Source organism: Rhinolophus hipposideros (assembly GCF_964194185.1).
Source record: "Rhinolophus hipposideros genome assembly, chromosome: 16".
Classification (NCBI taxonomy): domain Eukaryota; kingdom Metazoa; phylum Chordata; class Mammalia; order Chiroptera; family Rhinolophidae; genus Rhinolophus; species Rhinolophus hipposideros.
Window position 1 is genome coordinate 55659775 of NC_138062.1, and position 21245 is coordinate 55681019.

General features: G+C 54.5%; 2 protein-coding genes across 4 annotated transcripts; both read left to right on the forward strand.

The window, feature by feature from the left end:
- Positions 1–5519: 5519 nt before the first annotated feature.
- On the forward strand, positions 5520–9388 carry ZNF358 (zinc finger protein 358). The gene is made up of 3 exons (XM_081076140.1): positions 5520–5796; positions 7264–7369; positions 7611–9388. The coding sequence occupies exons 2-3, from the start codon at positions 7297–7299 to the stop codon at positions 9317–9319; spliced, it is 1782 nt and encodes a 593-aa protein (XP_080932266.1). The 5' UTR covers positions 5520–5796; positions 7264–7296; the 3' UTR covers positions 9320–9388.
- Positions 9389–10965: 1577 nt separating this feature from the next.
- Positions 10966–21220, forward strand: MCOLN1 (mucolipin TRP cation channel 1). 3 transcript variants are annotated; one of them, XR_013995087.1, is made up of 15 exons: positions 10966–11107; positions 14758–14963; positions 15716–15883; positions 15962–16127; positions 16542–16650; positions 16903–16999; positions 17189–17288; positions 17612–17718; positions 17843–17992; positions 18133–18234; positions 18616–18738; positions 19186–19401; positions 20521–20620; positions 20766–20896; positions 20992–21193. XR_013995087.1 is itself a non-coding variant. In XM_081076141.1 (14 exons), exons 1-14 carry the CDS (start codon positions 11077–11079, stop codon positions 21026–21028), a joined length of 1743 nt encoding a protein of 580 aa, XP_080932267.1. In that variant the 5' UTR covers positions 10966–11076; the 3' UTR covers positions 21029–21220. The 3 variants fall into 3 exon arrangements, 2 of the variants coding, with proteins under 2 accessions (XP_080932267.1, XP_080932268.1); XM_081076141.1 differs by lacking the exon at positions 20521–20620 and having other exon boundaries at positions 20992–21220; XM_081076142.1 differs by lacking the exons at positions 20766–20896; positions 20992–21193 and having other exon boundaries at positions 20521–20690.
- Positions 21221–21245: the final 25 nt, after the last annotated feature.

Below are 21245 nucleotides of genomic sequence, written 5' to 3' on the forward strand. Positions count from 1 at the left end.
CCTAGTCAGCAATAAACAAACACCACCTTCGCAACATCCCCCCCTCTCCATCAGTCGGCCATGAAAAAGTATGCTTAGAGGAGTGGGGGCTGTACAAGTGATAATTACTCCATCAAGAAGACTCTGAACAGACACTTCTGGAGATTGCCCCACTCTGAGCAGAGAGGCCATGCCAGCCTGTGCAAAGGCGTGGTGGTCAGACTCAATACAAGGTGTTCAGGTGCCATGACAAGTTCTGAATGACATGGAAAGGATCGAGTGTTGAACAGAGGCAGTGTGGTGATGGGTTGAGAAATCAGGCTCCTGGGGTTGAATGGACAGTGTCCAAATACTGACTCCTCCATGTACTGGGTAATGGCCTTGGGCAAGACATTTCACCCCTCTGAGCCTCAGTTTGCTCATCTGTAAAGTGAATATAAATAGTAGCTCTCATTCGAACGTTATAAATGAGAAATACACACCTGGATCACTGTGTGGCTGGGGGTCAAAGAGGGAGAGAACTTCCCTTCTAAAGACGAAGACGAACAGGGAAGAGGGAGCTGAGGGTGTGGGAAGGAGATTTCAATGACTGAGAGACTGGGTGGGGCTCAGAAGGGTTATGGGGAGGACGCACTGAGAATGGTCCAGCAATTTCCTCCATTGTGTGCAGAGGCTGGGAGCTGAATGGTGCACTGGATGGCTGGGCAACTGGCCCCCAGATCAGGACTGACAAAATCCATCAGGAAATAATGAGGTCCAAGGGGATATGTGTCCAGACAACAATAACATGAAACAGGTGGGAAGGAGGAGGGTAGAGTGGGGGCCCTGAAGCCCATGGGTGACCCTGTTTAGCAAGTCAAGGACTAGCACCTTGGACAGCGCCCCATCTTGCCGCTCTGGGGTCTGGTGACAACACTAAGAAGCTGGCTCGGTCTGGGATAAGATGGGTCTTGGTGGCTGTAGCCAGGTTCTGCCTCTGTAGGCTCTTGAGAATTGACTCCAAATAATGAATACAACTCCCTGACCGTGTAATCAGATCTTCAGAGATCAAGGCCCCCAATCTCATGGGCCACTAAGAGGCAACCTCAAACCTGACCAGGAGCCCTTTCCCTATGGGCAGCAATTGTGTGGAGCCAGGTTTTCATTTCCAAAGAAAGGACAGGAGTCCAGCTTTGGGTCCTACAGGGACAAAATGGTCCTTTTGGTTGCACATCTTTTGCTTGTTTCCACTAAAGATGTACATGACACTCTTCTGAATTAACTTCATGATAAAGATTTCTCAGTGTCAGTACTACTGACATGTTTGATAAGATCATTCTTTGTTGTTGTGTTGTTGGAGGCTATGTTATGCATTATAGTATGTTTCACATCATCTCTGACCTATAACCATTACATGCCATTAGCACACTCCTTCTCTCCCACCCAGTTATGACAATCAAAAATGCCAGTTGGCTCAGTTGGTTAGAGTGCAGTGCTCATAACACTAAGGTCACCGGTTTTATTCCTACATGGGCCAGTGGGCTGTGCCCTCCACAACTAGATTGAAAACAATGACTTACTTGACTTGGAGCTGATGGGTCCTGGAAAAACACACTGTTCCCCAATACTCTCCACTAATAAAATTTTGTTAAAAAAAAATCTAGACATTGACAAGTGTCCCCTGGGACAGAGGGAGGCTTGCCCCTGGTTGAGAACCACTGCAATAAACCCGTCCTATAATGATTCCCAGGACAAAATCAGGCCCTCCTGATGAAGCTGGTCTGCTTATTGGTCAGACTACTCAAAAAAGCTTTTCCTTCCTTCCAGGAAGTTCAGGAGGCTTGCTTTGGTGTTCAATTCCATGTAGCTCTGGTTGCAGGATTATTTCTGCTCCTCCCTGGTTCTAGGAATGGTTTAAAGCAGCAACTCAGACACCAGATGAGGAACAAAGGGTAGGAGTTACAAGGAGGCAGATTTCAGCAAAACTTGAAGCGTTTTCTAACAATGGAACTGACCAGACCTAGGAAAGAAGAGAAACTTTACTGTAAATGTTTAATCAATGCAGAAAGACACTACATCATCATGATTCTGGACGTACTTTATGGATTTATATCGAAGCCTCCTATATCCCACTCACCTGGGGAAAAAAAAAGCATTTCTGTGTGAAGTATAAAACCCAAAAGGCTTATGAAGTAAGATAAATAAAATAGGATTGCACGTGGGGATACGGTTTTATTGTTAAAGGGAGACAACTTTGTCAAAGGTAAACATCACCGAGCAGCAGAATTCAGACCTGCCACTTATCTGTCCTTGGACAAGTGACTTCATGCTCTGACCCTCACTTTTCTCATTGGTAAAATGGGGGTGGCAATAGCTCTTCCTTCATCGAGTGGTTACAAGGATTAAAGTGCACACAAACCATGCTCAGAACAGGGCCTAGCATTCAACTGCAGCTCAATGAATGGTGTCTAAATTTTATGAACGTCTTAAGTCATTTTTGTTGCAAGTGACAAAAATCCAGTTCTATCTAGCTCAAGCAGAAAGAGATTTTATTAACGTAGAATCACGAAAGTCTGGAATTAGGTCTAACATCAGGCATGCTTAGTTCAGTATCAGGACTCTCTCCCTTGCCATCTCACAGTCCTGCGTCCTTCCAAGGGTGGCAAAAGAGGACACTGGTAACCCAAATCCTTCCGAATAAAAAGCCCCAAAGGAAGGAGGGGCATCTTCCCCCAACTCCTTATATTGGAATTTAAGGAACACTGTGATCGGTCCATTTGAGTCACATGCACAGCCATGAACCAATCACTGTGCCCAGAGGAATGAAATGCTGTGTGATTGGATGGCCTAGCTCACTTGTCCACCCCAAGTGATTTGGTTTCCCAATCGGCGTGGGAATCTTTGAGTCTGGAGTCCAACCTTGGTGGATACTGTCTCTAGCAACAGACCTGTGCCTGCCCATCTCCTTAGCATTTACCTTGCCCCAGGTTACAGTCTGGAAGGTGGAAAGACAGCTAATAGGCTCTTCCCTGTGAGGGTAATTGTTTCCTTTATAGACAGGGAATGGTTCAATGTCAGAGAGCAGCCTGGGGCATCAAGGACACCCCCCCTCCCAGTTCTCTCATAACCCCAGTCTTATCTCCTACCTCATTACTAACTTCGGCTTTTAGTTTGGGGCAGAGAATTCAGCTCTGGCAATCTCACAAAATTGAGTAGATGCTAATCTCTGTTTATATTCCAACATCCTGATATTTTTCTCCAAAGTTCGTAAAGCCACAGTCTCAAGAGACACATGGTACAGTCCCAACATAAAATAGGCAACAATTTAATCAGCTATTTTTCTTCCACATAACAAAGATTCACAGTTTCCTAGGAGGAAACCTTTTCTACAGGGCGTATAGGACTGCCATATACACCCGGGCAGATTGTGCACTGCGCAAATCTTGGGAGCCCTATTCACTTATAGTGAATATATACAGAAGGTGCCAAAAGAATGTATACACATTTTAAGAAAGGAAAATTGTATTAAAATTGTAATACTCCATATACACCAATAGCAAAGATGAATAAAAGTCACGTTTGACTTCTTCAATTACAAGAGGTGCTCAAAGTGGTTACCATCAGAGTCCAGACACTTCTGATTACGGCGAACTACTGCTTGAGCAACAATGACCGAAGTGTCCGCTTGTATGTATTTTTTTGGCAACCCAGGCATGTATGTGGCGGCCCTCTACCTCACCTTTGCTCAGCCAATTTCACATTTCAAGTTATTTCCTTTAATATGCTTTCTTTTCCAGGTGCTCATTTCTGAATTAGTCAAGACTGTCATGGATGCAAGGGAAAGAAACCCAGTAAAACTAGCTCAAATACCCAAGAAATTTGTTGGCTCATAGTATTGGAAAGAATGAGGGCTTCTGGCTTCAGGTATGGCTATATCCAGGAGCTCAACCAGTGTAGCCAGAGCTATCTCTCTAACTCTTACCTTTATATCCTGGTGTAGATTTGCTTCAGTCTTCAGTCTGTTCTTCCGGACAACTGAGGAAGATGGCTGCAGGCAGAATGAGGCCCTATATACAGTTCGAGATCCCAGAAAAATAATGAAATCTTCCAATGTCATGTCCTCATCCCAGGCCTAATTATTGTGCCCAGGGGATGGGGTTCTTGATAAGTGTAGATCGCATGATACTGGGGGGCTGTGTTAGATACAGGTCCATCTGGAGTAGTGGAGGGGGACTACCAGGGAAAGCAAGGTGCTGACAGAGATACTGAAAAGATAGAAACAACAGCTGTCATTACAAGTATTATGTGCATTAGGATCATCCAGGAGGAGGCAGTGACATAATCCAATTGCAGTCTCAGATCTCTCAGATCTGCTGCTGGCTTTTCCACAAAGAGGTGAACAGCAGGTCTTAGGCCATAAATTCAGCACAGAGCTAGAAGGTTCAGGAAGGAAGAGAGATGAGTCCTGGAGGCCTGATTTGCTCAAAGCTGTATTCAAGGGTAGTTGGTATCAAAATTCACCAGGCAAAGACCATCAGAAACACACCTGTAGTCAAAAAGTTTTGTTTTTTAGCTTGCTCCAGCATGAAAGAACACATACTGGAGAACCACAGGGCACCTCTGTAAGAGGGAGTTAAGGGCAGGAGGGCATCTTATAGGTTTTGGGCATGTGCAGGGTAGTTTTCAGGAGAGTTGAAGAGAGTAGGAGCAATTCTATAATAAGTTGGTGCCATGCCATCAGGAAGCATGGAGCAGATGAGTGCGTTTTATCTCAAGCAGGAGGATGGAAGGGAGCTGTCATTGGTAACAAGCAGCAGTCATTTGTGTTAGTCAGGAGTGGGTGTGTATATTCATTTTTGTGGTTGCAGTGTGTCCTTGTCTCTGGCTTGGTGCAGACATAGTCACAGAGTGGCCTTGTGTGATCACTGTTTATATTCTGTGACTGTTGTTTATGTTCAGTGAAGAACACCACAGCCCAGTTGCCGGCTGCCAGGCTGTTTTTCATTCTATGCCGGGATCTATGTCTCCAGGTAAAGTCTGCCCAGAGTCCTTCCAAGTCTGGGCCCAGGCTTCTCTCCTCACTCCAAGGAGCATCAGGCAAAGAGTGACAACAGTGAGTGACCCATCAACTGGGCAGGAGGAGGGAAACACTCAGGGACAGAATCCCCAACTCTTTTCCTTGAGGAGCCTTAAAGGGAAATGCTGGATTAAACAAAAATAAACAAGTTTGTAAATTGCAGGGATTCTCAGAGACTTGGCTAAGCTTATGTGCACTGCTCGTCTGCCAGAGAGAGAGAGAGACAATGTTTGCTGTTTTTTGAACAAAGAGAGTCAGAGACATGGGCAGAAGGCAGAGACAGAGAGAGACAGAGACAGTGGGACAGAAGTAGAAAAGTGACAGGAACAGAGACAAAAGGATTAAAGTGGAGAGAGACAGAGAAAGGCACAGAGAGAGACGGGCAGAGAGAGACAGAGACAGGGACGGAAGTAGGCAGGGGCAGAGAGAGGGGCTGGCACCGCAGAGGGCGGGCGCGGCCGAGCAGGCGGCGCTCGGCGCAGACAAAGGCGCGGCCGCGAGGTCGGGGCGGCCGGGCCGGGACAAAGGCTGGCCCGGGGGGGCGGGGGCAGCGATGGCGACGGCCGCGGCGGGCGCGAGCGAACTACAAGTCCCAGCAGCTCCCGCTGCGGCCCTCGGCCAGCCCCTCTCGCTCCCCAGGAGCGCCTGGCGGGGCCGCTGGGCCGAGGGGGCCGCCGGCGGGGCTGGCGGGCGGGGGGCTGGCTGCGGGACCCGGGGGCGCCAGCGGGCGCGGCGGGCCGGGCAGGGGCGAGGGGCGCCGGGTGAGTGTCCCCGCGAGCGGGCCGGCGGGCGGGAGCCTGGGTGGGGGCGGGCGGGGGGCCCCGTCGCGGGGTGAGACCCGGGACGACCTCGGTGCGCCCCCTGCCCCGCGCGCCTCCCGCCCCGGCCCGGAGAGCAGGGTCGGTGCGATGCGAAGGACCGAACGCCCCGCGGGCCTAGCGCGCCCGGTCCGCCGCTGCGGCCCCAGGAGAGGGCCGGGCCCGAACTGAGCGCTTTAGGTCGGGAAGGATGGGGGGAGCGCTTTAGATCCCCACCCCTCAGCTGTGGGGTGGGGAATTCAGAACGTCCCTTCCCCTGGAGGCGATCCAGACCCCCTGCTCCCAGGAACCCAACAGGGCCCCCGGGCATTGTTCTCCCCACCCTGAGTCTGGGGTCGGGAGTTCAGGAGGCCCTTCCTCTATGGGGGTTGCAGGGGTTCCCTCTGTCCCCTTGGACTCCAGTTATTGTTCTTCTCACTCTGCAATCTTGGGGGTCCAGAGTTCTGGAAGCCCTTTCCCCAGGAGGTGATATTGGGGTTCTGGGTGGAGGAGGTGATCTAGGAATTCAGCCCCCTCCTTTCACTATCCACTCCCAACTAAGGGGCTGTAGCTCAGGATGTCTCCCTCCCCAGAAGGAAAGGTCTTCTTGTCCCCCAAGAACAGATTTGTTTGCTTGCCCCCCAATGCCATGGGGTGGGTAGCTCAAGGCATCACCTCCCTTTAGGTTACCCTGAGCTCCCCCTGCTCCCCAGAAGGGGACCCATCTATTGTTCCTCTACCCACCCCCCTACCTCCAGCTTGGAATTCAGGATCTTTCCTCCAGGAGCGGACAAAAAGTGTCCTGACATGTGTCCCTATACCCCAGCCATGGGCTCAGTCGCTCGGATTTCCCCTTTCTACCCAGGAGTCCCCACAGTCACCCAAAAGGAGTTCCCAGGTATTATTTTTGCCTGGCCTAAAGCGAGGGGTTAGAATTCAGGACCTATACAAACGGACAACAGGTATACTGACACCTGTCCCATTCATCCTAGATATGGTATCCTTGGGTCTCCCTGCCCACCCCCCACATGGTCCCACATATTATTTCCCCACCTCCTTCTCTAGTGTTAGGAACTGGCATTCAGGAGCACAGGTGTTTTGACAGTTACTCCCACCCTGGAACTGTGAGGTCTGGCATTCAGGTGGTCTCTTCTCCAGGAAGCAAGCCCGTGTTCCCCCAGGGACCCCAGAGGACTACCAGATGTGGTTTGTCCCCCACCCTCATTCCCCAGATATAGGCTTCTAAGTTCAGGATACTTCCTCTCTAGGAGGCGAGCCAGAGGTCCCTTCCTTACCAGGAATCTCCAAATATGCCACCTCTGACTATGGGACGGGAATTCAGGCCATGTACTTACGAACAAGCATAGGAACCCAACATCTACCCTCTTCCCCATAATGGAGTAGGAACCTAGGACTCTCTCTCCTCTACAGGACCCGAGCTTCCCACCAGAGGAGGAGTCCAGCATGGAGAGAGGGGCAGAGCCATGGAGTTGGGTACTGGAGACCTCTAGTGCCGGGTCCCATGACTTCCATCCAGGTGTGAGGCTGAGAAGGGAGGGGCCCCGCCCACCATGTCCCACTAGGGTCCCTCTTCTCCCTGCCTGTCTGGTGTGAGTCACAGGTTCCCTGTCTGAGACAAGAGGAGGATCCATGTGTGTGTTCAGAAGTGGGTTCTGGGGCACAGCCCAGCCCTCTATCCCATCCTTGCCCAGGCTACAAAAGAGACCCCCCCCTGCTCCCCAGAACCTACCTTCGCCCACCCTATCCTCACCCTGCAGATCCTGCCCGGGAAGCATCTGGCACTTCCACACCTGGGATGCGGCGCTCGGTCCTGGTCAGGAACCCAGGCCACAAAGGCCCGAGACCTGCTTATGAAGAGCTTGACTCAGACTCAGAAGACCTGGACCCCAACCCAGAAGAGCTGCACCCAGTTTCTGAAGACCCAGAAGACCTCAACACTGTCTCTGAAGATGTGGATCCCAGCTATGAAGATCTGGAACCCATCTCCGATGACCTCAACACCGATGTGGAAGCTCCGAGCTCCATCTCGGGGACCCGTGACTCGGATCCCCAAGATCTCGACCCCATGTCTTCAAGTTTCGATCTCGATCCAGACGTCATTGGCCCTGTCCCTCTGGTTCTCGACCCTAATAGCGACACCCTCAGCCCCCAGGAAGCCCCAGACCTGGACCCCCTCTCATCCAGCCTCACTGCCACCCCTGAGGGTTTGGCCACCAGCCCAGCGGTGCTCCCTGCACCTGCCAGCCCACCCCGGCCCTTCTCCTGCCCCGACTGCGGGCGAGCCTTCCGCCGCAGCTCGGGGCTGAGCCAGCACCGCCGCACCCACAGTGGCGAGAAGCCCTACCGCTGCCCCGACTGCGGCAAGTCGTTCAGCCATGGCGCCACGCTGGCCCAGCATCGGGGCATCCACACGGGGGCGCGACCCTACCAGTGTGCCGCGTGTGGCAAGGCCTTCGGCTGGCGCTCCACGCTGCTGAAGCACCGCAGCAGCCACAGCGGCGAGAAGCCGCATCACTGCCCTGTGTGCGGCAAGGCCTTTGGGCACGGCTCGTTGCTGGCGCAGCACTTGCGCACGCATGGCGGCCCACGGCCGCACAAGTGCCCGGTGTGCGCCAAGGGCTTCGGGCAGGGATCAGCGCTGCTGAAGCACCTGCGCACGCACACCGGCGAGCGGCCCTACCCATGCCCACAGTGCGGCAAGGCCTTCGGCCAGAGCTCGGCACTGCTGCAGCACCAGCGCACGCACACGGCCGAGCGCCCCTACCGGTGTCCCCACTGCGGCAAGGCCTTCGGCCAGAGCTCCAATTTGCAGCACCACCTACGCATCCACACGGGCGAGCGGCCCTACGCCTGTCCCCACTGCTCCAAGGCCTTCGGGCAGAGCTCCGCGCTGCTGCAGCACTTGCACGTGCATTCTGGAGAGCGCCCCTACCGCTGCCAGCTCTGCGGCAAGGCCTTCGGCCAAGCCTCCAGCCTCACCAAGCACAAGCGGGTGCATGAGGGCGCTGCTGCTGCAGCCGCAGCGGCTGCTGCCGCTGCCGCCGGCCTGGGCCTCGGCCCCGCTTCCATGCTGAGGTCCGGGCAGGTCTCCCTCCTGGGTCCTGATGCTGTCTCTGTGCTCGGCTCTGGCCTGGGCCCCAGTTCTGGTCTAGGCCCTGACCCTGGCTCTGTGCTGTGCCCCCTCCCCAATCCCAGCCCCAAACTCAGCCCTGGCTCCAAATCCACCCTTAAACCTGTCAAGTCTTCTGACCCTAAGCCTGGTCACGATGCCACTCCTGACCTTGTGGCCAGCCCTGACAGTGGCTCTGACCACAGCCTGGACCTGGATCCTGTGCCCAGCCCCGACCCCAACCCTCATCCCCACCCTGCCCCCGACTCTCCCACCCATGACAGCTCAGCCCTCTCTACTGGTGAGAGTCCCGAGGGGGTGCAGGAGCAAGGGGCGCTGCTGGGGCCCGATGGCTGAAGGGGATGCTGGCACCTATGGGGTCTGGGAAAGTTGTGTGTTGTGCAGTTAGTAAAATCCTCCCACTGCCTCCTGGCTCTGTTTCATGGTTCTCCTGTTTCTCTTTTCCCCCTAATGCACAGTTCCTAGGGAGATGGGAAGGTGTGGCCCGAGCCAGCCATACATCGGGGAACCACAATGCCTGCTTCCTCCTGACATCCTCCAGGCTTCCCAGCTTCCCCCATAAGATCTCACACGAGTCCATCCCAGCAGTCACCACTCTGTGCCTCCAGACCTGGTCACCTGAGTCAGGAGCAGACTTACTCTGCAGGTGGTCTGAGCAGCAACCCTTCCTTTTGGTTTCTCAGAATGGTGGGATTTATGGCATGTTGAAATTAGTGGGCTGATATGAAACCATGTGGGCAGTCCTGCCCCATCTGCTCCCCTAACTTACGCCTCACTCTTCAAAGCCCACATTATAGCTACACCACTGGACAAAGGACTTTACCCATTTATGCATTTGATTGCTCGAAAGCAAGATAAGCATGGCCTTAGGCCTGGCAGAGCTCACAGATGCCAAATTCAGAAGCATTTAAAAAGTAATTACAGGGTATGGTACAATCTAGAATAAGTATACAAGACTTCTTATTTAAGTCAGGGAGTTTTCCTGAGGAAGAACTTTATAATCCTAATAACCACTAATTTAATCATCAGCACTATTTGCCCAGCCTGGTACTGGTACTATGCTCTTGCATTGCCTCACTTAATTCTTTCAACAGCTCCATGAAGCAGACAACTATGATCGAGCATTTTGCAAATGAGAAAACTGAGACACATGGAGTTTAAGGGACTCTTTGGAAGACAGAGAAGTGGTGGTGGGCAGTGCCTAGATTTAAACCTGAATTATCTGTCCTCCAGAGCCTGTATTCTTAACTATTATGCTCTAGGGGGAAAGTGTGCAAAGGCCCTGGGACTGCTGAGAGATGAGCTAGGGCAGGAGATGGGTGCAGACCAGAGAGCCCTGGTAGACTGCGGTGGGGAGTTTGCTTGTCATCCCAAAGAAATGGGAATCTACCGGCGGGATCTGGCAGAGGACTGATACTAACTGTTCTTGGAACATACTTCTGGCTGCTGGGTGGAGAGTGGAATGGAGGGGGTCAGGAGTGGGGGCCTAAGATCAGAGAGGAAGTTGCTGCAGCGGTCCAGGCCAGGAATGGTGGGTGACTGGCCTGAGAGCCACACAAGTAGAAATGAGTGGTCCTATTAGGGATAGAATTAAGAAGCGAAATAGGATTTGCTGATAGGTCATCTGAGAGGGGCAGAAGAGGAAGGGGTTAAGAGTAACCCTAGGATTTCCGGTGGGATGGCAAGGAACAACCCTGAGATAGGATGTAGGGTCATCACGGGACAGCGCGGAGGGTAAGGGAGTCAACTGCATGGAAGCCAAGAGGTTGGTCCTAGATGCGGGCATGACGGAGCCAGTCCTACGTTGGCAGGCTCAGAGCCAGCCCATCCCCCAGCACCTTGTGCTCCGATCGGCGCTAGGACCTCGCGACTGCCCTTCGGAGTCGCCCGCCGAAGCACGCATGCGCACTGCTCAGGCAGGTGGCGTGGCGCAGGGGGCGGAACTGGGTCTGGTCACGTGCCTCCAAGGAAGCCCAGGTCACGTGACCGGGGGAGCGAGTCAGCTGATGCGCCAGGGTTTGAAGCCGCACCGCGAGGGAGCGAGGCCGCAGTGATAGCGGCGCCCGCTGGCGTCCGGCTCTCCGCTCCGCGGTATGGCAGCCCCCGTAGGCCGGCGAGGCTCAGGTGAGGGCGCGGGCGCCCCCGCGGGTCCCAGAACGCGGGCGGCGGGCGGGTAGGCCGGCGGCCAGCTGCCCCGACCTCAGGCGGCGGAGCTCCCACTTTCCTACACTCCAGGGCTGCCTTCTCCGCGTTCCCTCCGTGGAAATTGGGGCAGGAGGCTCCTAGAACCTGGGCGGCGGCGGGGCACCAGCTTCTCCGACCTCCGAGTGGCGGGACTCCCAGCTGCCCTTCCTAGACCCCCAGGCTCTGGTCGAGTTCCCAAAGCGAGACGGCGAGCGCGCTTCTCTGACGCGGCGGCGGGTTCCGTGCTGAGCGCGGCTCCCATCGCCCCGCTTTGCTGGAACTCGGCGCACGAGCTTCTGCCACGCGCACGCGAGACTCCCCGGTGTTCCCTCCCCCGTCCGGAAGGCAGATACCGCCTTGAAACTCCGGCGGACGGCTGGGGGCATTGCCTCCTCGAGCCTCGGCACCTAGCTCGTCTTCAGATCTCTAAACCCGTGGAAGCGCAGCTCACCTTAACTCAGGTGGTGGGTGCCCGGCCTCCAGCTTCTTCAGCCTCCGCTTCGCATGGGGGAACTGTGCTGGTGTCCCCTTCTCCAGCTAGCTGGAGGCACCTGAAAGGGGTTCCAGTTGGCAGTGTCTGGGGTGGGTTAGCTACCATCCTAGCTGGGGAGGCAGGCCCGCCCTCTGGCTGCCATCCAGCTGCCTTGTAAACAATCACGGCGGCGTCCAGCTCCAAAGGGACAGCCAGGAGCTGGCCCTCCCTGCAGGACAGGTTCCGACTGTGCCCACAGTCATCTCGGTGGTAGCGGCAGGCAGGGGCCCAGCTGCGACAGGCCTGGAAAGAAGCTGGGTTCTCCCAGTGGGGGCGGTGGGGGTGTGTCCGGGACAGTTCTGGGCTGCTGTGACCAGCTATGACCCCAGCAGATGCTGAGTCCTTAGAGCTTCCTCTTAGGCTGGTCGGGGTAGAAGGGAATCAGCAGTGCTTAGAACAGCTTCCATTTGCTGAAGAACTACTGAGACTCAGGGTGCCTCCCTTCTTTCTTGAGCCACTTCCAGAGTGTTAGCCTCGGGGAGACTTCCCCCCCACTTTGCAGATGAGGAGACAGACTTAGAAAGGTCCCCCACCTGGGAAGTGGCAGGTCTGGGGTTTGGTCCTAGGACTGTGTGATCACTGTGTGATTTCCAGGAGCTGGTGGCCTTAATGAAGATGCCATATTAGTTCATAAACTGTCATGTGGGCAGCGCTATTACACCTGCTGGTGCACAGTGAGTCTTCAGCAAATTACTGGCGCTCTCCCTTCCCTTATTCCCATTACTGTCGATCTCTCCTTCTCCAGGCCTGTGGCCTGTGAGAGTGTCAGCTGGATAGGCCAACTCATGATGAGTAGATAGGTCATTCTTTGGGTGTTTGTCCAGAAAATACTGGAATATATAGCTGAGTTCCATGTTCACGCCTGGGGGCCTTGAGTACCCTGTGAGAAGCCAGTGGAAACGATTCATTCTCTCCCCACAAATCAACAACAGGAACAATGATGGGATGTTGTGACATTCTTACCAGGTACCAGTCCCTGTGATAAGTGGTTTGCAAGCATCAGATCTTTAGCTTCTTGATGAGAGATGCCATTGCCCCATTTTGGAAATGAGAAACAGGCTCAGGTAGGCTGAGTGGCCTGCCCAAGCCGGTGAGCATCAGGGTCAGAAATCAACTCCTATCTTTTTTTTATATTTTAAGAGGATATTAAATTGTGTATTGATTACACATGATAATGGATGATACACAAGCTTCATTGCCATCTATAATTTTATCTGGTACCATAATTCAATTTAGATATGCATATATTGCATAGGATGTGCCAACAATCATTAATAACCAAATAAACTCCATGATTCCGCTTGGGTGACCCTTTTAATGGTGAGCTCCAGGTCACCAACACAGTAATTGTTAATTCAATTACACCAAAGTTTCTGAAGGCCATGGCTTCTGAGCCCAAACAGGTTGTAAATAAACTTCAAATGGAACCTGGCACCACCCTGAAGGAATTCTAACTTCACACTGTTGGAGTAATTTACCAAGATGGCTTCAGAGTAGACTAACTCTACACAGCACATTTTTAAAAAGACACATTTATTCAGCATCATGATCAGACTATTACATTTAGTAATCAACAGCATGGTGGGGGGGAAAATCTACATTAAAACCCTTTGTTGGAATGCTTTACCCTTTCCACAGAACAGAAGCTATTAGGTTGGTGCAAAAGTAATTGCAGTTTTTGCAATTTTTTTTTTAACCTTTTGAACCGCAATTACTTTTGCACCAACCTAATAAAATAACCTATTATACAGTTAGTCACAAATACAGTCCTTGAGGTTTTTGCTCATACACATGAGTATTGTCTAAAACATGTCTTCTTTGTAGCAGCTAGGCCCCACAACCCCTGTTCTTGGCTGAGTTCATAAATCTGTTGTAACCTGTAGCTTCCCTGTCACTTCTCTGGCTCTCCTCTTCTGCTAAGTTTTGTTTCCTGGTGGTAATTAAAACCTTCTGCCACTGCCATAGCTACTGCTGCTGCTGGAACTGCCATAGCGACCTTAGCAAAGTATTGACCTCCACCACCATAGGGGCCAGAGCTCTGCCGCCCAAGTTTCCTCCTTTCATGGGCCCAAAATGTGAAGATTGATCGTTGTAGTTACCAAACTCATTGAAGCTTCTGCCACCTTCAAAATTGCTTCCATCATTACCAAATCCGTTATAGCCATCCCCACCATCACCGTATTCTCACCACCACGACTGCCACTAAACCCACCTTGACCATGGAAGTTTCCTCCATGACTAAAGTTGTCATTCCTACCAAAACCACCTCCATGACCACCACTGAAGTCTGCAGAACCACTTTGACCTCTTTGGATGAAGCACTAGCCATCTCTTGCTTAGATAGGGCTTTCCTTACATCACAGTCGTGAATGGTAGGCTTGTCTACGGAGTCACAGCCATCAAAGGTCACAAAAGCCTCTCTTCTTGGCACTGTCTTGGTCGGTCGTGATTTTAATCACTTCAGTGTTCCCACACTGTTCAAAATCATCTCTTAAGTGATGTGCTTCAGTGTCTTCTTTAACACCACCCACAAAAATCTTTCTCACAGTAAAGTGGGCACCAGGTCTCTGAGAATCTCCTCTTGAGACAGCCCTCTTTGGTCCCACAACTCCTATTCATTCTGTGTGGCCTTGCCTTCATGGCTGCACCCACCCCCTCCACGGTGGCACATGTGACAAACCCAACGCCTCTGGAGCGCTTGGTGTTTGGGCCTCTCATCACCACGCAGTCTGAGTCCCCCATGGCTCAAAATGGCTCCTCAGACTCTCATCAGTTGTGTCAAAGCTCAAACCTCTAATGAAGCGTGTCCGCAGCTGTCTGGGCTCTTCGGGAGACTGACTTAGACATGAGGACCGCGGGAGGGGAGACTTGAACGATACTCAGTGGCGACCACGCACAGAAAGCAACCCCAGCCCTTTGGAGTCCCAAACCCAAATTTGTAATCTCACAGCAGCACTTCTGCATATATCCATAAACTGTTGAAGATTTTCGGAATTTCTCCCAGAGTTCTTTCTTGGCTGCCTGGGCCAGTCCTCACTGCTCTCTCCCATTTCCACAGAGACAGAGCGCCTCCTGACCCCCAGCCCCGGATATGGGACCCAGGAGGGCACTTCACCAGCCCCTACAACCCCTCTGGAAGAGGAAGACCTCCGCCGCCGTCTCAAGTACTTCTTCATGAGTCCCTGTGACAAATTTCGGGCCAAGGGCCGGAAGCCCTTCAAGCTGATGCTGCAAGTGGTGAAAATCTTGGTGGTCACTGTGCAGGTGAGACCTGCAAGGGCCCCAGCAGAACTGCCTGTGGCCGCTGTTCTCCTTGAAGGAAAGTGGGAGTTGGAGCCTGGTCCTGATTCCACAGTACATAATGACAGTGGGAGTGGCAGTAATCAGTCAGGAAGCCCTCCGAGTTCTGTATGTGAACAACCCCTTTTAGCCTCACACACGCCCTCTGAGGTCCTGGCAACTGCTGTCGCCCCCATTTTATTGATGAGGCAGCGGACGCTCAGAGAGGTTAAGGGACTTGTCCTAAGTCACATGGCAACCAAGGGTTAGGAGCTGCTGCCCCTTGAACCCAAGTAGTCTGATGCCAGGTTGACTCAAAGAGAAGTGACCCAGTGACTGAACAGAGAGTTGCCCCCCTTCCCATGTCAGGCCCTGTGCTGGGGTAGGTGGACCCCAAGATGGATCAGACCCAGCCCCTGGCTTAAGGAGCTTCTGGTCTACTGCTGTGACTGTGGGCATGTTACTACACTAATTTCCCCTTGGTAAAGGGGCCCAGCAGTGGTACTTATCCTGTAGGTTTGGGTTTAGCATGGAAGTTGGCATCCAGTAAACATTTAATGTACATTAATTGCTACTGTGAGATATATGAGTGCTCACTGTGTGCTGTGCATCGGGAGCCAATGGCGGGCATGGAAGATGGGGACGCACGCCCTCAGGCAGTGGGCCTTCTCTTCCTCCACTCATGCACTGAGGGAAGCCCCGTCCTAGCAATGTCGACCCCCTGTCCCTCCTGCCAGCTCATCCTGTTTGGGCTCAGCAACCAGTTGGCAGTGACGTTCCGGGAGGAGAACACCATTGCCTTCCGCCATCTCTTCCTTCTGGGCTACTCAGATGGGGCGGACGACACCTTGGCAGCCTATACGCGGGAGCAGCTCTACCAGGCTATCTTCTACGCTGTGGACCAGGTATGGGCGGCCAGGGCAGGACAGGAGGTGGGAGGAGAGCAGGCCGGGCTGATGGGCCCTCCGCTTCTCTGCCCACAGTACCTGATGCTCCCCGATGTATCACTGGGCCGCTACGCATATGTGCGGGGCGGGGGCGGCCCCTGGGCCAATGGCTCGGCCTTGGCCCTCTGTCAGCAGTATTACCACCGTGGCCACGTGGACCCAGCCAATGACACCTTCGATATCGACCCAATGGTCATCACTGGTGAGTGGACAAGGCAGGGCTGAGCTCTTGCTAGCCCTTGGCTGCCAGGATTAAAATCCCAGCTTTGCCTCTCACTCACCTGGGAGATAGATCAATTCTGATGTGGCGAGCATTACTAATGTGAGGTAAGCAGCACGCTTAGAAGATCCTTGGTGTGCAGAAAGAGCTGCGTCCTATGTCTTAACATCGTTAATGCACTAAACACGTGGGGGCCCACAGAGCGTAGGTCCTAACACCTGTGAGGGACAGACAGACTGGGCCCTACCCTGGGGGGATACAGGGGAACAAACGACAAACATTCAAGCGCAAAGTGGCAAGTGAATCAGTGAATCAGGGAGGTTGTCAGGGATTCTGGGTAGACCTGCCTATGCCTCCCCCATCTCCAGTGTCCCTTCTCCGACTCCCTGTCCTCAGATTGCATCGGTGTGGACCCCCCCGAGAAACCCCTTGTGCCCCCCAGTGATGATCTGTCTCTCTTGGATGGCAGCCTAAGTTACAAGAACCTCACGCTCAAATTCCACAAGTACTGCCTGATCGAGGGGCCGCCCCAGGGCCGGGCAGAGGGTGGGGGGAGGCAGGATGCCAGGTGTCCTTGGGGCCCCCTGGCAGCCACTTCCCCACACAGCGGGGGCAGGCGCGGGCCAGGCTGATGCCTGCTGAGTGAGCACTTCCTCTGCCAGCTGCAGAGTCAGCATGGGACAGCATGGGACTCGGGACAGCATGGGACTCGGCAGAGGCAGAGTCCCCTCCCCCTCACCGGACCCCTCCTCCCCAGGCTGATCAACGTCACCATCCACTTCCAGCTGAAGACCATCAACCTCCAGAGCCTGATCAACAATGAGATCCCAGACTGCTACACCTTCAGCGTCCTTGTGAGCCCACGGTGTCCAGGGCGAGGGTGTGTGGGGCATGGCACCACAGGGCTCCTGAGCTCCAAGGCGGGGGACCCTTGGCCAGGGGCAGCATGGGAGTGATGGGGAACCTGGGGGCCAGACAGACCATCTGTCATGTGGGTCTGGGAGCCTAGGTCTGCCCAAGGCTTACTGTGCACCCCACTGCAGATCACGTTTGACAACAAGGCATACAGCGGACGTATCCCCATCAGCCTGGTGACCCAGGCCCACATCCAGGAGTGTAAGCACCCCAGCGTCTTCAGGCACGGTGAGACCTCAAGCCCCAGACCAGCGCTGACCAAGGACCTGCCCTGCTCAAGGATCCCCAAGCCCTAGAACATCATCAATCAGGGACCCCGACCTGCCCACGGATCCCCTGAGCCCCAGACCAATGCAGACCAGGGACCCTGACCTGGGAATGCCCAGGGATTCCCAAGCCCCAGACCAGCACTGACCACACTTCTGACTCACCCAGAATAACCCATGAGCTCACTGACCAGCCCTACAGCCGCCTAGGCCTGGCCCAGCCCCAGCCTTGGCCTCCCAAGGCCCCGAGCCACCCCAACCCTACCCAACACCCCCTCCCCACAGGAGATAACAGCTTCCGGCTCCTCTTTGACGTGCTCGTCATCCTCACCTGCTCCTTCTCTTTCCTGCTGTGTGCCCGCTCCCTGCTCCGTGGCTTCCTGCTGCAGAATGTGAGAGCCACCCCACTGTCACATGTGCCCAAGCCAACCTCGCCCAGCTCTGGGGCCATAAGGGCCAGAGGTGGCTCGAGGCTCCTGTGCCTGGAGAGGCCCTCACACCACCTGCCTCCTGCAGGAGTTTGTCAGGTTCATGTGGTGCCAGCGGGGACGGGTCATCAGCATGTGGGAACGGCTGGAATTTGTCAACGGCTGGTATATCCTGCTGGTCACCAGTGACGTGCTCACCATCTCGGGCACCATCATGAAGATTGGCATTGAAGCCAAGGTGGGTCCTGCCCACACCCTACCCAGGGCCCTGATGGCTTCTTCCAGACCCTGGCCCTCCTGCCACCCCAGCCGATGCCCGCCTGGGGCCAAATCCCTGGAATGGCCATCTAGATGGGTTGACATTGCTCCCGCCCCTAGAACATGGCCAGCTATGATGTCTGCAGCATTCTTCTGGGCACCTCAACTCTGCTTGTCTGGGTCGGCGTCATCCGCTACTTGACCTTCTTCCATAAGTACAACGTAAGCCTTGTATGCGCAGGCTGGGCCCTCCCTCTGGGTGGCGGCCACATGTCCCCCAATTCCCCCCTCCCCAAATTCATACACGTATGGCAATCACCAGCCCCTGCAGATGGCCCGTCACAAGCCTCTTAGCCCCATACCTGCCCACCCCAGATGTACCTGTCATTGTACTTGGGCAGGGGCCACGTGAACCTGCCCCTTCATAGCCACCCAGCTGAGTCCAGTCATAGGGTGCCCTTGGGCCCCCTCAGTGCCACGCTGCCTCTTCTAAGCTGTCCCCGAGGAGTGCCCCCAGCCAGGCCCTGCCTGCTTCCCCACATCCGCACTGCGGACCCTGGTTGTGACCGCGCCCTCGTTGGGTCCCCATCTGCCTCTCCGTAGATCCTCATTGCCACACTGCGGGTAGCCCTGCCCAGCGTCATGCGCTTCTGCTGCTGCGTGGCTGTCATCTACCTAGGCTATTGCTTCTGCGGCTGGATCGTGTTGGGGCCCTACCATGTGAAGGTATGAGCTGGCCAGGACCCGGGCTGGTAGAGGGTGCTCACGGCTGCCCTCCTCCAAGGCCACTTCCTAAGCCCTCTGACCCTTGGTTTAGCTATCATTGACCTGGTCACACTGAAAAGCCCACCTGACCCCTGGTACCTTACCAGCAGGTCTGCAGCAGTTTTGCCCACTGTCCCCTCAGACCTTGGCATTGACCTTATAACATTGTTAACTGCCACAGTGACTCCCAAGTGACCACATAATGACTGCTGATGTTCTGCCTACCTTCCCTCTGACCCCTGATGACCCTGGCCTTGACCCTATGACTTTGTCATTACACAGTGACCCCATTGTGACTACTGGTCCTTGGTCCTGTCCCGTTACCCTCAGTGTCCTCTTCCTGCCCCCAGCCATGCCCTTGGCTCCCTCTGTCCCCACAACCCCACTGACCTCACTGCTTGGCCACAGTTCCGTTCTCTGTCCATGGTATCTGAGTGCCTGTTCTCGCTCATCAACGGGGACGACATGTTCGTGACATTCGCGGCGATGCAGGCACAGCAGGGACGCAGCAGCCTCGTCTGGCTCTTTTCCCAGCTCTACCTCTACTCCTTCATCAGTCTCTTCATCTACATGGTGCTGAGTCTCTTCATCGCGCTCATCACTGGTGCCTACGACACCATCAAGGTCAGCTGCGCTGTCCCTCTGCCCGTGGGGCCAACCCACACTCACACTCAGCTACAGCTCGGGCTCTGGGTCCCTTGGAGTCGGCCATAGCTGGGTCTCGGGGGACACACGGAAAGAGGAGAGAAGGTGACCCAGGGAGAGAAGAATGTGGGAGACTACAAAGCCAAAGGAGAGGGTGGCTTGGAATTGGGGTCACAGGCGGGACTAATGTCATGGTCACAGCTGCCTCACTCTCAGTTTGATCAAGGTGGGTCTCCGGCCAGGTAGGGTGTCCGCATCTGCTTTTACCAACAGTGACACCAGGCCATAGAGTTTCAGTGACTTGCCCAAGGTGAGCCACTCAGTGGTGAAGCCAGGCTCCACCCAGTACTGTCGGGATCTGGAAGCCCTGCTCCTAAGCTCTCTGTACTGTGGGGTGGCCTGGGTAGGGGCTGTTTGGGTCAGAGGAGCTGGGGTTGTCTTGCAGGCTTCAGGGATCAGAGGAGAGAAAGGGGTCAGAGCAGAATGTGGGGGTGGCAGGTAAACATAACTTTTTTAGCCAACATGTCTGAGGGCCTATTGTGGACCAAGCCCTGTGCTGGGCACCAGGCATCTAGGAAATGAGGCAAGGTGTACACGGTCTGTCCAAGGCCAGTGGACAAGGATGATACGTGAACGGAAGGAAGTATGATGACCGACTGGTGAGAGGTATGAAGGAAGTGTGGAACGTGACGGTAGGACCCCCTGCTTTAGACTGGTATTAGGGTGAGTCCAGGAAGGTTTCTAGAATATGCTATCCAATAGTAGTCTCTAACCACCTGGGATTATTTAAATTTTGATTTTAATTAAAATGAAATAAAATTCCAAACTCATTTCCTCACTCACATCATCCACATATCAAGTGCCCAGAAACCAGCGTGGCTAGTGGCTACCGTATTGGACAGTATAGAATCAAACATTTTTGTCATCTCAGAAAGTTCTAGATTGAAGAATTGGAAGCCCAAGGGAGGGAGCACCATGGTGAAGGAACAGCCAAAACAAAGGCCTAGTAGACAGAAAGAACTTGGGGTAGCGAAGGTGGCTCCTCCATGAGGTTGGGAGGGGCAAAGCCTCAGCTGAAAGCCACCACGTTTACTCCAGCTGGGGACCAGGGGACGCAGATGTGGCAGCAGCTGACCACGATGCGGGGTGTGCACACATTCAGGAGTCAGGGAAGGTCTCGCTGGAAGGAAGCCACGAGGTACAACTAGCGGCAGGCACAGCAAGTGCAAAGGCCCAGAGCTGGGAGCCTGCTTGGTCGACGAGGAACAGGGAGGGGTGGTGGCGGGGAGGGCAAGCTCTCAAGGCGCCCCTTTCATGCCGGGCCACCGGGCATCTCTCCCCAGCACCCAGGCGGTGCGGGCGGAGAGAAGAGTGAGCTACAGGCCTACATCGCGCAGTGCCAGGACAGCCCCACGTCCGGCAAGTTCCGCCGTGGGAGCGGCTCGGCCTGCAGCCTCCTCTGCTGTTGCGGCAGGTTCGTGTGTTGGTTGGGATTGGGGGCTGGGGGGCCGGGAGGTGCCCGAGGGAAATGCTGCCTTCCGCCCCTGGCTGACACTGACCCTCCTCCAGGGACGCCTCGGAGGAGCAGTCGCTGCTGGTGAACTGACCGACCGCACTGACCACACTGCCGTTGGACATTACCCCCAGGACCCCGGACTGTGGGGATCCCTGCTTATTTATTTTTAGGGTTTGCTTTTTAAGGACCGGCTTCCTGCAGCGCCATGAGAGGGCCTGGGCTAGTCCGGTCGGACACTGGGGTGGGATGGGTGTTAAATAAAACGAGAAAAGAAACTTGGTCACATTTCTAGCGGGAGGGGCATTCC